Source organism: Plecotus auritus (assembly GCF_963455305.1).
Source record: "Plecotus auritus genome assembly, chromosome: 7".
Lineage (NCBI taxonomy): Eukaryota > Metazoa > Chordata > Mammalia > Chiroptera > Vespertilionidae > Plecotus > Plecotus auritus.
The window spans coordinates 99959490-99974768 of NC_137774.1; the positions used below are offsets into that span (position 1 = coordinate 99959490).

Consider the following 15279-nt stretch of genomic DNA (forward strand, 5'->3'; position numbering starts at 1 on the left):
TAAAGTTGGAGTAATAATTTCATTTATGTGAACATAATAGAACTTCATTCTTAAAAAGGAATAAAACGATTCCGTTTATTTTCCTTGGTTTACTAGTGGCATTCACTTTAATTAATTTCTCCATTAAGTAGTTCATAGAAGTATAAAAAATTGTTTAAACTTTCATTAAAGAAAGCTTAGATACTTCCTGGTATGTGCTCTTTACAGGGGTTTCAAACAAGCAAAACAAAACCAAAAGCATATTCCTATAGCTCTGCTTCTCCCATATACTAAACTCAGTGAACTAGATTTTAAAAAGTCCTATCTCAAATTAGTGAGTGGCATCATCTTACCTATGATGAGAAGAAAGGGTTAAGAGCAAGTTTAAAAAAACTACCTTTATTTTTTATTTCGTTTTCAGTTACATACTTTTAAACAGGGATGTGTTTCATTATTCAGACATTCAGGCAATGTTGACTCATTAGTGTTGACAGAAAAGAAGCATAAAAATGCAAAACGTTGTTGGCTTAACCTGAACATACCTGCATTACCTATTACCGACCAGTCTGTGTTGCCAAAAGATTTATTCCTTGGCATTAAAATGGAGCAATTAAAAATATTGCTAAAAAGCAAATGTATACACACTGGTCTTTGCAGCAAATAAGGGTATTTATACTTTAAAATATTTTAAGTCCATAATTGGATTAATATACACACCTTCTTATGTATAAGGAGTTCAGATCATATAAACACTGTACAGTCCAAAAACCCTACTGAGAATAAAACTAAATAGGCTTATGATAAGAAATACAGATATCGCATGTATTTACAAGTATCAGAGACACACATATTTGGTCAAATACTGTAAAGAAAGAAGTGGTTTCACATTATAATGGCCAAAACATCCATCTACCTTGCTCAAAGCAAACAAAAATAACAACTCAGTATATGACTCCTGCAGTTTAAGACACCATGACAGTATACAAAAATAGATAGGATGGAAACTGATGACCAAATTATACAGCAAATATTTCCTAGGCTGAGTGTAGGTCTTTAAAATCAAGAACTTAAAAAGATCTTCATAGGATTCAGAGCAACAATGATAAACAACGTCCAGATTTGCGGTATTCGTATGGGTGCCTAATTCATCAAAAACAATGCATTGAACTTTTGGCTAACGAGAAAAATAAATTACAAAGTACAATTAAATCCCTGTAAATGCAATAATGAAGTCAAAAATGTAGATTTATTTACTTTAATTACACATTTTAAGTGTTACCTTGAGACAATAAAAATAAATAAGCGTGCCTGGAGGCTCGCACTTAAAGACAAAGAAGGGGCTGCAAGGAAGGAGGAAGTAACAATTTGATAAACAAAAAATGAATATGAGATTTGAACAACATAATTCTCCCTAGCCGTCTTTTTGTTTTAAATCTTCTTGAAAATCCTGGCTGGAAGGATGTAACACAAGAATACCTGCCTTTATGGCTTAAAACAAAGCATACTTGAAAAAATGGAATGGGTTTCCTTTTTTACAGAACCATAACTTTGTTCATATGCAGGCACTTTAACAGACTATGGAGGCAAAGCACCTGACCCATCCTCTCCAAACTAGTTTTCAATCATCAAAATGAGGCTAAAACATCAGAAAACTCCAGAGAGCCAGCAAAGTGGAATACAAGAGACTAATGTGCACAGAGGGCAATAAAGTGACCCAGTTTTTATTGCTGGGGATCTTTTTTTTATCAAAAAGCAGATAATTAACAAACACACCATTGAGTGGCACATTCAAAGTTTTCTGCTTAAGGGAGAATGTAATCATTCAGCAGTGGGTTTCAATGGGATCCCCTTTGACTTCAACATTATACATTGTAATGAGATTCACATTTATTTCTTCTCCTTAGTGTATTTTTTTTAAAAAAAAAAAAACTCCCACATATCTCATTTCTCAAAGTATTCATCTCTTGCTCTCTAACACACATTATCTGGAAGCATAGTTATATTATACAAATGTTGCATTTTTAAAAATAAGTGCTTTTGCCACTTCAGCAACACTGTACTTTACATAGTGGTGCCACGAAAGCAAAGCTCAACCTTGGCCGGTAGCTCAGCTGGTTAGAGCATTGTCACAACATGCCAAGGTTGCAGGTTCAACCCCCGGTCAGGCACAAACAAGAATCAACCAATGAATGCATAAATAAGTGGAACAAGTCAATGTTTCTTTCTCCCTCCCTCTCTCTCTCAAAGCAATAAATAATTTTAAAAAATAAACAAAAAGCAGAACTCGTATTTACCACATTACTTGTTATTCATCTTACCACTACCATCTGCCAAATCCATAAAGCTTTTTCCTCAGTACCTCTGGGCAGTGACTGTACCATGATTTCAGAGCGAATTTTAGTATGACTCACAAATAGCAGTACCATCAGTAATACTGATATCAATGCAGATGTCACACCAACAATGAACTTCTCAAGAATTAACTTCTTTAAATATTTGGGTAACTCTGTTTCCTTTGTTGTGTTATCCACTGGGGAGAAAATTCCTGTTTGATTATAATCTTCCAGGAGTTATAAAGGACCTGATCAGGTATGTAACTGGCTGACATTTAAGATACTGAACTGCTTTCCGTGGCAGGAGGAGAGCTTCTGAAAATGTTCTCTGGGACTGTTTTTACCAATCCTACCTCATTGGTCCATTCCATTCATTGATGGGCAAAGCACTCACGTTTTGACAAAACTTTAAAGCTTCCATAAAAGTTAAGTTAGAAAAAAAAATGTGAATGTAAGACAACCACACAATGAAGTATGAAAGTATGACGTTTTTGTTTCTAAGAGTGAGTCCTTGAAAACATATGTGGTCACTACAGAGATGATTTTCATCACAAGACAGAAGATGAACACACAAGTAACTCCCCCTGATCTGCCTGTGTCCAGAGTCATTTGTGGCGCTGTATGGTTTTCCTTTTCCTTCGTTTGAAAAAACAGCAGCACCTGCAGAAGGAAGGAAACACTTTTTATTATAAAAGTACTAAAATGTCACAAAGTAAGGCTGACTCTAATCATATTAATTTAAATGGTCGTAAAAAGCAACAGGCTGGTGCAAGATGAACAGTGAACATGCCAGTGAAGCATAGATATTAGTGAACTATGGCAGAATTATTGCTGTTGTTTTATCAGCGTGCCTTTTAGAAAGAGCAAGACAATCTAAGCAACAGTAAAAGGAGTCACTAAACTGAAAAGGCTTTGTACAAAGACCAATTGGGAGCAAAGGGGTTCTGAATCCTAACTGGCCCACTGTAGTATTATTTTGGATACTCATTAATCTCTGGCTTTGGCATGCTTTTATACAATTCATCTTGTGGATTCTCTCCCTTTCTTCCTGGTATTTATACATGATTGTTTAAATCCTTGTTAGAAAAACAATAATGATCCTAATATTGGGGATTCTGTTTTCACTAAAAATTCGTTTCAACTGCAAAAAAGAAAAAGGAAAATCTAAAATACGCTCTTCAGCAAACATTTTCCATTACACAAACTGGAAGAGAGAAAACATACAAAACAGAGTAAGAATGTCACTGGCACTTTTTAATTCTATAAGGGTTAAAGAAGGTCAAGTGTATCGTGTTATTTTAATTAAGGTAAGAATTATAGTTAACATTTTAAATAGCACAATCAATGTGATTCAGTTTTGTATTTAAAAAATGATTCAGTTTTGTAGTCTATGAAGGAAATATTGTACTGTTTTTTATTCCTAGGCAAAAAAATCTAGAGATGATCCCTGAGAGAACTACCTTTTCTGAAGATAAATTTTCCTAGTCAAGAGAAGATAAAACACATGCAACCCATGTCAGGCAATACTAGGCTGGTAGGAACTGAAGGTCCATGAGAATGAGAATCACTGGTCAGCAATCAACAAAATAATACATATATATGTGTGTATGTGTGTGTGTGTGTGTGTGTGTGTGTGTGTATCACATATACATGAATATATGTACACACATATATATAGTGTCCTCAAAATGTATACACAAACTTTGAGCATTTATAAAAATAGTGTTTATTAAAATACATTTCATTTTCAAAATTGAGCTATCAGCTGGTAAAGTGTGTACACACACGCACACTCATATCCCCAAAAAGTCTGGCATTCCTTTCAAATAAAGGTCTAGTTTTCCTCTCCCACGCTTAAAAAAAAAAAAAATCAATCTATCCAATCTATGGGAATATAAAGATGACAGGCACTACATAAAAAGGGGCTCCTTTTGTTTCCCCACTGAAGTCATGTGTGTGTGTGTGGGTGTGTGTGTGTGTAAATCACATTTTGTAATAAAAGCAAGACACAGGTATATACATGGTGATTCCATCAGCAAAATGCTGCCAATTCAAAGCTGCATTATGGTGACCTTACAAAGATATTCCTGTAATTCTTACCAGGCCACCTTCCTAAAGGGATATTAACTCAACATTTTCAAGCTACACATAACAGAGACCAGGTAGCTTCACGTGTCCTACCTGGCAAAAGATTATGGAAGATGAAATAATTGCTAGGTATCTTTTATATTTTTTGGTGAAATAAATGTAAACAGAAATCCACCCTATCCAGTTAAATTATACAATATCTCTACCCACATCATAAAAATTAATTTCAGAAGAGCGGGTATGGGAGGTCATGATTTGATTCCTGGTCAGGTCACATGCCCAGGTTGGGGCTTGATTCCCAGTAGGCAGCATGCAGGAGAAAGCCAATCAATGATTTGCATCATTGATGTTTCTATCTCTCTCTCCCTCTCCCTTCCTCTCTGAAATCCATAAAAATATATATTATAAAAAATGTTTAAAAATTAATTTCAGACCCTTTATTGTGAAATATGTCATGATTATGAAATCACTATGGGGCACAATCACACAACTGCATTTTTTAAGTATACTCAAACAGCACATAATGACTAGACCATAAAATGTGAATAATTCAAAATTGTATGTATCACCTGGTGAAGATTCAACTAGAAATATGTGCTGTCATCAATCTTTATGAATTTTACTTTTTTGAAGTGAAATAAATTATCCAATCAAGGGCCTTAAAAAGAGCTACCACCATAAAAGAAGAATCTGGGTACATTAGATTTTTCATGGACTTAGAAAAATAAGTCAAATTTATTTGTAACTGTTAGCTACCTAATACCTTCTCAAATTGGTTATATAAATTTTCAAAAATAAAAATCAAAACAAAAAATTATTCAAGTCAAATTATTCTCTATAAAATAAAAATCATTACTGCAAAAAGAACCTTTCAAATAAAAAGTCAAGAGTCAGAACTTGTCCATACTGTAAAAAACAAAACATTAAAAATTTGGTAGTTAGAAGAAACAAACCAAATATTTAGGATATTAAAGAATATGGTCATATTCCAATGGAAATTTATTAATATAAAGTCTAATAATGTTCACTGATTCTAAATACTGTCACTTGGCTACTGAAATTCCAAAATACGTTGTTTTAAAAAATTTCCACTAAAAAGTGTCTTAAGCCTTTTGGAATAGGGAACTTAATGTAATACATGTTTTAATGAATAAGTCCAAGTCATAGATTTTCATGCTTGTATTACCAATTCACCTTACTTGCTTTATTTTTCCAGTACTATTAATCTCCTTTCAGTTCTGAGAGTTGAGTTCTTCCTACCTCTTAGGTATCCTTTCCTTCAACTGTGTAAGAATTATTGATCACACAAAAAAATTGCCAAATTTATTTCAGATTAAATAAGATTTTCAAATTAATTATAATTGTACAAGAATTTCAAATTCAAAAGCAATATAAAGAAGACATCTACTTTTCGGAAAGAAATCCCACTAAATAGAATATACCTTTGAAATAGATTTGCAAAAGTGAAGCTGGCATGCCATTAAACCTACTACCACCAGAGGGCAGCATTGCTTTATATGATATGAATACATTCCAAATAGAAACAAAACAGAAGAAAATTGCTATTTATCTTGTAGCTGTTTTCTTAAAGATATTACTAAAACAGCTGATTTATAGTCTTTGTGATTAAGAAGTTAGGTATCATCTCAATTATCTCCTGTCCCTGAGCACAAAACCTAAAACACAGTTTCCATACCATCACTCTATCACATGACTTTTATTTTCCTGTCAGTACTTAGTGCTAATAACCTAAATGTATTTCATATCTTTATTATCTGCATCCACATCGATGTAAGCTTCATAAAATCTTGCTCACAGATACATCTCACAAATGGGCACAAAACTGTTACTCATTAAATATTACTGAATAAGTAAAGGATATGCCTCATAAACACAACTCCTAGAATAAGAATCTGGTCAATTATATAGCATGTTCCAAAGCTAGAGTTTTCACCCATGGGCTGCGTACCCCAGTGAGAACTCATACAATGCAGATTTTAGTGCCTGTGGACGTTTTTCTGGGAAAAGAATGGCTTGCACCATATTCTTAAAGGAGTCTGAATCTCAAGAAGCACTGCTCTCTAGATGCAACTGCCCAGACCCCACTCCTGCTTCTCCATTTCCAATGAGGCCTTGGCCTGGGTGCTCAGGGCTGACCACTGGAGATACTGAGTGGACACCACGCCATCAGTTTATGAGTGCAGGCAAAGGAGTTAAAAGAGACAATGTTATTTTAACACGTGGTACAGTGGAAAGGGGGGAAAAAAGCTATTGGTAATAACAACTGTAAATAACAGCAGATTCTAGGATTTAGCACATACATTAGTTCTCACAGATGATGTGAGCAAGTTATTTTTATCAATAAATTCAATTATCTGTTCTTAGAAAATTTACATCTTTAAAATGTTAAAATATCTTTTCTGTCCTTGCTGCTCAGTGGCTACAATTTCTTATACATTAGTTCATACCTCACTTGGAGTCTCTTAGGATCTAGACTACGGACAACACCTAAGAGAAGCTGATTAAGCTAACCAGACATTTAAATCATGTTCTGTCAATGCTTCCCTTTTTCTTGGCTCTTTCTTGATTATTCCTTATGAAGTTCCAGTAAGACAGTATACTCTCAGAAGACAGATTCAAACACGATAATTTGGTAGCCAATCTAAAAGCTTTGAAGTCACATCTTTACTCTTAAATCCTTTGGAGATAAATGTTAAGTCCTGCTCCTAATGAATTCAAAGGTTGTTGCTTTAAATACTGTTTGGGTAGGAAACAGGGACTATCATGACTCAAAGTTCTAAAATATGTAGAAAACATACTGGTAAGGGCGAAGGCTTTGCTACTGACATTACACCACCATTTCCTCTTTAGTCATTGCCTTTTCCGTCATCTAGAATCGGGCTTGTTTTCTTAGATTGTCATATACTTCTTTCTCACAGATATACCCAGAAACTGAAGTATGTTTCTCTGTTCGGATGTCAAGTTCTTATCGGTCCCTCCTACAGTGACTCATGGGCTCATCCTTTGGCTGAGAGACTGTTGGCAACCTACCATACAGTTAGGACGCTGGAACCTAACCTCTGCTCACTGGGCAGAGGTGATGAGAATACAGAAAATACCTTTTATAGCATAATTCTTTGACAAAGGATTTTTCCCCTAAAATGTATACCTGATACATTTTAATATCTCTGGATCCCTTGATTTTTAAATTATAAACTGTTTAGTTAGCCAAGAAGAGTTTAGATCAGAAAGCAAGACCATCCACAAACTATTCTAACTAGAAACCTGCACACCTATCCTCATCTTTAATTTCTTCCTCTCCATCCACATGCAATTAGTCCCTCAAGTCTGAAATGACTTTCAAAAATGTTCCTTTCTCTTATGCTGGCTTAGTTTGGAACACTGTGTCTCCATCATTGCTAAGAGCCTTTTAACTGACTTCCCAGTCTAAGTCTCCCTCTCTCCAATATCCATCGTAGGTGTATAGTTGTGAGTGTACAAAACAGAGTTCATTCTTGTATTATTTATTAATTACTGTATTATTTTCCAAACAAACAGCTGTAAGCCTACTTTTGCCCACCAAGTATGGCACCCTTTCCTTTGAAATCTCAGCAATGTCTCTACAGAATCTATGGCAGTAAGTCCGCACAGCTCTTAAATTTGGTTCCAACCTATTTTCACTCTCCTCTCAGTCTCATCATGAGGCTTCCTTTCCAGGCAGCCTACACTGTGCAAGGAAGGAAGGTTTTCTACAATCTGATGAATCCCAGGAAGTGACATAAGCCTCAAAAATTATTTCCTAAGGTTCAATCTGATTATACCATTTCTTGGCTTAAAACACAGAGCTTTCATTGCTGTGCTGAGAAAGATAATGTTCAAATTTTTTTTTAAACCTGGCCACTAAGTCCCTTTGAGATTGGACACTTAGCTTGTCCATCCCAGTTCCCATTAAAGCACTCACACATTATATAGCCTCATGGGTTACTCCTTACTCAACCTCTTCTCTCTGACTACCACCCATCAACTTTGCCAAACCATACTTATCTTTTTTTTTTTAATATATTTTTATTGATTTTTTTTACAGAGAGGAAGGGAGAGGGAAAGAGAGTCAGAAATATCAATGAGACAGAAGCATTGATCAGCTGCCTCCTGCACACCCCCTACTGGGGATGTGCCCACAACCAAGGTACGTGCCCGTGACCGGAATCGAACCTGGGACCCTTCAGTCCCCAGGCCAACGCTCTATCCAGTGAGCCAAATGGGCTAGGGCCATATTTATCTTTGAGAACCAGTGCAAGTATATCTTTACCGCTGAAGACTTCTCCGTCTTCCCAGCTAGAAGTGAGTACCCCAGTCTCTGAACTTCAACAACACTGTGTCCTACATAGTGCTAATCCTGTAACCCCTGTGCTAGACCAATGATTCTCAATGCTGGCTGTTCCTTGGAATCAGTTTAGAAGCTTTTTAAAAATACTGGTGACCAGACCCCACCACAGAGCAATTAAATCAGAAATGCTGATAGTGCAGCCTAAGTATTATCTTATTGTTAAAACTCCCCAGAAGACTGTGAGCTGAAGCCAGAGTACAGAACCACCATGTAAAAGTAATTGGGATAGTTCTATCTTCTCTAATGGAGGCCTTGATTTCTCCTCATAATCATATTACCAAACATACAATAACTGCTCAGTAAATGTTAAAAAGGGGAAAGAAAGAGAAACAAAGAAAAAGATGATTTCATACTGCTTAAATATTTGATAACTAAGCTAAAGGAAGCCTTGTTTTAATTCCTGGAAGGAATGATGAGAGTACTATTCTTTATGTCACCTGCCTTGAAAAAAAAATTCTCAGCTACAGTAAAAAAGGCAAAACCTTGTTACTAATGAAGGATTCACTTTCTATCAAGGGGAATAGAATACTTTCCATCTTTCAGAAAGCATATATTTATCCCATGAGGTACTATTCTAGGAAACTTGAGACTCTAAAATATCCAATGTAAAATACATTCTAATTAATGGGATGCAATGAGAGGGATCTTTGTCAATCACAGGTAAGAAGAGAGGAAATCAGAAACAAATTCTGAAAAAGAATTCTAAGTAGGTTCCTAGCTACCTACAAAATGGTGAAAGAGAGAAGCGTAAGTTGCAATTTAGAAAAAGAAATCATGATTACATTTCTGAATCACAGACTAAAAATATGAGGAATGCAATAGTAAACTTGTAGAAATATAAGAATAACCCTGATGAAAGGAAAGGCAAAATTTTTTGTGTTTAGTTTTCAACTAGTGAAGGGTTAGAAAGTTCTAAAGCTTTCTGTAACCTCTCTGGAATAAAGCTTTACTGAAATGATGGATTGGCATTCATTTTTAAAAAATAACTGCTTTATTAAGATATAATTCACATATCATAAAATTCACCCTTTTAAAATGTACGATTCAGTGGTTTTTACAACAGTACAGCAATAATCACCACTATCTAACTTCAAAACATTTTCATCACCCTAAAGGAAACCACAATGCCTATTAGCAGCCACTCCTAAACTCCTCTTCCCTGCCCTAGGCAACCACTGTCTGCTTCCTGTCTCTATGTATCTGCCTATTCTGGAAATTTCATCTAAATGGAATTATATAATATGTGGCCCTTGTGTCTACTTTCACTTAGCATAATGTTTCCAATTTTAGTTTTTATACTGCTAACTAATAGTCCATTGTATGGATATACCACATTATTTATAGTTAATTATCCTATATAATAATAGCCCAGCGACCGAACGGGCCGAACGACCAGGATGACCAGTAGACCAGTCACTATGACGCGCACTGACCACCAGGAGGCAGACACTCAACACAGGAGCTGTCCCCTGGTGGTCAGTGCGTTCCCACAGCGGGCCAATCCCCACAGGCCATGCCCCCACCAGTGCACGAATCCCGTGCACTGGGCCTCTAGTTTAGTAATAATTTATTAAGGCATACTGTTTTAGACATTGGAGATCTAAAGATGAAAAAAAGCCTTGTTTGTAAGAAATTCAAGAAGTTTCAGGAAGTGGGAAATGGATAAAGAGAACAGTATATTGATGGCAGAATGGAACCAATAGAATATAGGTTTCAGAATTGAAAAATGGAGCTGGGAAAGCCAGGCAGGGGCCAAACTATGAAAGGTGTGACAGGCCTTGGTGCCAATATGTTCCAAGCACCATAGAACCTTTCCTTTAGGAAAAGCCTTCCCACAATGTATTTCCTTTCTCTCTCAGCTTTCAATGCCTACATAAAGAAACACGAACACATAAATATCCACACCCATCTCAACTAATTCAATTACAATGTCATTCTTCAAAGACCCTTCCATAAAGCATTCTCTGATCATCCTGTCAGTAAGTAATCTTTCTCTTCATACCTTTTCCATAGCATTTAGCCATACACTGATGTATGCTAATACAGCTGCAATCTTCCTGACTGGTGTGTACTCTACTCAAGGGCAAACGTGGTACCAGATATTTCTGAAATCCAAGCAGTGTAATTGTTGAGGGATAAATGAAAAAATATATATAATAGCTTTGGTTGATAGCAGGTATCTAGGTAGATGTGAACAGAGAAACAGCCAGTTTCAGTGAAGAGTCATGAGTATGGAAGTAAAACTATGGGACAAGGACGGAAGAAGTACAGCCTGGGAAGAGCACAGATGAGAAAGGCCACAGGCAACTGGAAGAGAAGAGATAAACCGGGGTGATAATAACTACTGAGTGCCTGCCATCTGCCAGACAAAATACCAGTGTTTTATCACATTTAACTTTCTCAATCCTATGAGATAGATATTATTAGCCCCACTAGAGGCCCAGTGCATGAATTCGCGTATGAATTTGTGCAATCGGGGCTGGGCCTGTCGGGATGAGGAGATGGCGAGAGGTTGGCCAGTTGGCCTGCCCTGATAGGGGCCTGATCAGGACCCAATCAGGGCCGGGCCGATGGGGGGAAGGTGCCTTGGATGACTGGCTAGCGGGCCCCACCCCCGAATGGGGTAAGGGGTGCCAATTGGGGGGCCAGTGGCCCAGGGAAGAAGCCATGGGTGGTTGGCTGGCCAGCCCTGCCCCTGATGGGGTGAGGGGGGCAATCTGTGGTGGGGCCAGGCAGAGGGAGGAGCTGCAGGAGGTTGGCTGGCCAGCCCCGCCCCCTATTGGGGTGGGGGGTGCAATCAGGGGTGGGCCAGCCAGAGGGTAGAGGCTGCAGGCCTATCGTGGTGGGGCGAGCTGATCGGGGACGGGGCTGGCCCGGGGGTGGGAGAGTCCGATCAGGAGCAGGTAGGCAGGGGGGAGAGGGCTCAAGGTTGGCCAGCCAGCCCCACTCCCTGATCGAGCTGCTTGGCTGGCCACAATGGGTGTCATAGCGACTGGTCATTATGGCCGTTACAGTCGCTGGCTTTTTACATATATAGATTTGACAGAAAAAGAAACAAGCCTGAAGAAGAAAACAAAGTGGCAGTGGTAGGATTCTACAACCTGTCTAATTGCAAAGAACTTGTGCATTCTAATTGGCCATGCTACCACCCTACTTCTATAACTATTCTTAGGACTGCACACATGAGCATAAACTGTTGTTTTTATTTCTGACATAAAAATGCCCAAGGATGTAGTTGACTAATTACATCCTGCAATCCACTAAACCAAGTCATACCATCAAGAAACCCCATAGCCAAAAGTGATTACAATGGATACTTAATCATTTTTCTTTAAAAAGAAATATCTACAACCCTGGCCAGTGTGGCTCAGTTGGTTGGGCGATGTTCCCAGCACCAAAAGGTTGCCGATTTGATTCCCAGTCAGGGCACATGCCAGGGTTGCAGATTTGATCCCTAGTAGGGGAGGGGAGCATGCTGGAGGCAGCCAATAGATGTTGTGTTCTCACAACATTTCTCTCCCTTCCTCTCTCTAAAAATCAATAAACATTCTTTAAAAGAAAAAGAAATATCCACATAAATTTCCTCATCTTGCGGCCAGCAAAGGAGAATTGTTTTGGAAATTATGTAATGTTCGCTTTGGATATGAATAGAACTTTCCAAAATTTATTAATCTAAGAAGCAACTTTCTTTATTCACTCCAAGGCTGACTCAAAAATTGTCCTGAAACTGAGAGGGGCATTTTAGACACAGCATAACAACTAAAGGCAAAGGTCAGCAATAGTTAAATTCAACATAACCTCAACTGATAGAAACATTATCTTTTATAATATCTGAAATTAGTAGAAAATAATTATATGAGGACTTTTCATAACACTCTATAAACTATAGTTTATCATGAAATTTATCAATGCATACCATATGTTAACAATAGCAATATTATTAGTTAGTAAGTGAAATACTGTTTTAGTAATAGTATTGAGGTTGGGGTAAGGGGTTTACTATGTGTATTTAATAACCACAAACAGGAAAAAAGAAAGCTTATCTCAAAAGCCTGTCTTCCTATCTAAAATAGCAAATAAAGCCTCTGTGTTGTAAACAAATACACAAGCACAAGCAGGGTTGGTGTATCTACTCAATTAAAAAGTGCACCCAAATCTATGTTACTTGAAGCAAAAGTTGCAGCAGGCAAAAGAGCTCCTCAAACAATGATTTCTTGCTTTTAAGAGCTAATGTAAATGATATCAAATACTTTTGAACAACTTTTACAAATTATAATGTCTATGTTGAAAGGTATGTTTTTAAAAAAAAACATGGTGCTAAAAATCTTTGAAATTACAGACAACGGAGCTATTTCTGCCTGCCTACACTTGAGAACTCACCACATGTTCAACACTTTCTGGCAGCTATACACACACATAACAAAAAAAAAAATACAAGGAAAAAAGAGAGAGAGAGAGAGAGAGAGATCATCAGAAACAGACCACATCGAAATTATCACATTGTTTTTCATGCTTAATTTTTTCCCAGGTAGCATTATAATTTAAACTCACAAAATACTAAGTTAAAACTAATATTAATGCATGCAACATACTATAAAATTAAAAAAATTTTATTCTTATGCTTAAAGAAAAATGAGAATCTATAATATAGCAATAATTTTCATGCATCAACACTCGTAAAAATATGCTATTCTAAATAAGAATTTGAGCATAGTTCTTAAATAACTATTTTGTATTAAAATATTTACTGAAATAGCACAATTCTAAAGTGATTAAAATAAACATATCACTTATTTTATAGGCACCTATTCCTTGAAAAAATATTCCTGAAATAATTGTACATGACTATCAATGTTAGACATGCATAGTTTCAAAACAAAAAGTTACTCAAACAAGCAAAACGAACACATACTTGGTTTCATCCATCACTTCTACTTCCGTAGGAGCTGTGATGGGTGCATTTGAACGTCCTGCAGTAGGGTCATCTGTGTTTAACTCTCCATTTGTAGAACTTACAACCTGAAAAAACAAACAAAATTATATATGTGCAAAGTAATAGGTTATACAATGATAAACATAATTATGCTTAAAATAAATTAGAAAGTTAATATGAGGAACATAAAACAATATGTAGTTGTTCATAACTGAACACGGTTAATAGGCCTAGCATTTTAGTAAAGGTCGTTTTCCAATATTTGCTTTTCAACTTCCTTTTCATTTGAAATTTCTGTCTTCTGTCTCCTTCCTTCCGATTTTTAAAACTAAATCCTACATTTCTCTCTCAATCTCTTCCTTCTTATATGCTCACTCTTTTGGTACCTTGCTTCATTATGAATTATGTCCCTTGCAAACTTCAATATTGCTTCTTTCAATGAATCCTTCATTTCAATGTAATCATGCTCAGGTCTCCCTCTCATAATGCTCATTCATTCACCCAGTTGTTGAAGCCCCAAATCCAGGAGACATTATGATTCCTCTCTTTGACTGAAAGGCGTATCTAATTCATCAGCAAGTCCTATTGTATCCTCCCCAGAAATAACATTTCAAAATCTAGTCAGTTCTCCCCGCTTTATTACTAAGACTTCAGTCCAAGCCACCAATATCTCTTGTGTGAATAAGGGCAAAAATCTATTAACCAGCCTTCTGCTTTTACTTGTATCCCCTCCCCCATTAATGTATTTTCCACACAACATCCAGAGTGTACCTTTTAAGATGTAAATTAGGTCATGTATAATTACCTGCTTAATATTCTTCAAGTGCCTGACATCCCACTTCATTTAGAATAAAGATCCATCCTCTTTACACCAATTTATATAGCCCTATAATATAAGATCTGAGCCATGCCTACCTCTGACATCATACCACTTTCCCCTTTGCTCAACAGCCTCCATCTAATATTGTCAAGCTTATCCCTACTCTAAGGCCTGGGCTTATCTGTTCTCAACTGCCTCAATTCCCTTCCTGCTTACTGGCCATCTTCTTATCTTTTAGATCCCCAGATAATGGCTCTAAAACAGGCCTTTCTATCATACAATCTAAAACTTCCATGCAGACACTCTCTTACATATTATATTCTTATTTTTAACTCTTTGTATAACATTTATCCATGTTGATGTTTTTCTGATTGATTTTGTTTCTTGACAACCACATCCACCTCCATAAAAATTAAACTCTGTAACAGCAAGAACCCTGTGTTATTTCCTATTATATCTCTTTAATCTACCTGGCATAAAGTAGGCACTCAATAAATATTTGTTAAAATAAAGCAAATCGTAAAACAAGATAAATACTGTAACAAAACTCCCAAATTTACTTGGTCCTACAAATTCACCACACTGTACTACTTCTTGCCTTCCCCCAAATTTCTTGAAAACAAGTCTTAAATTTCCATTTCAATTTTTAGAAAATTTTCCCATTCACTTATTCCTTAACTCCTTGAAATATGTATTCCGCCCCTACATCAGAACTCTAAGTGTTTTCTTGCACAACGAT

The 15279-nt window shown here is 36.5% G+C and overlaps 1 protein-coding gene across 4 annotated transcripts in view; it reads right to left on the bottom strand.

The window, feature by feature from the left end:
* Positions 1 to 359: 359 nt before the first annotated feature.
* CSNK1G3 (casein kinase 1 gamma 3) overlaps positions 360 to 15279 on the bottom strand; it is a 119288-nt gene continuing 104368 nt past the window's right edge. For 3 of the 4 annotated variants that reach the window (XM_080677937.1, XM_080677934.1, XM_080677935.1), the window contains 3 exons: positions 13700 to 13806; positions 13168 to 13191; positions 365 to 2972 (listed from right to left, as the gene is read on the bottom strand). In XM_080677937.1, coding sequence (XP_080534063.1) covers positions 2918 to 2972; positions 13168 to 13191; positions 13700 to 13806 — 186 coding nt within the window. In that variant the 3' untranslated portion in view covers positions 365 to 2917. Of the gene's footprint in view, positions 2973 to 13167; positions 13192 to 13699; positions 13807 to 15279 lie in introns of all 4 variants that reach the window. The other variant, XM_080677936.1, reaches the window with a different exon arrangement.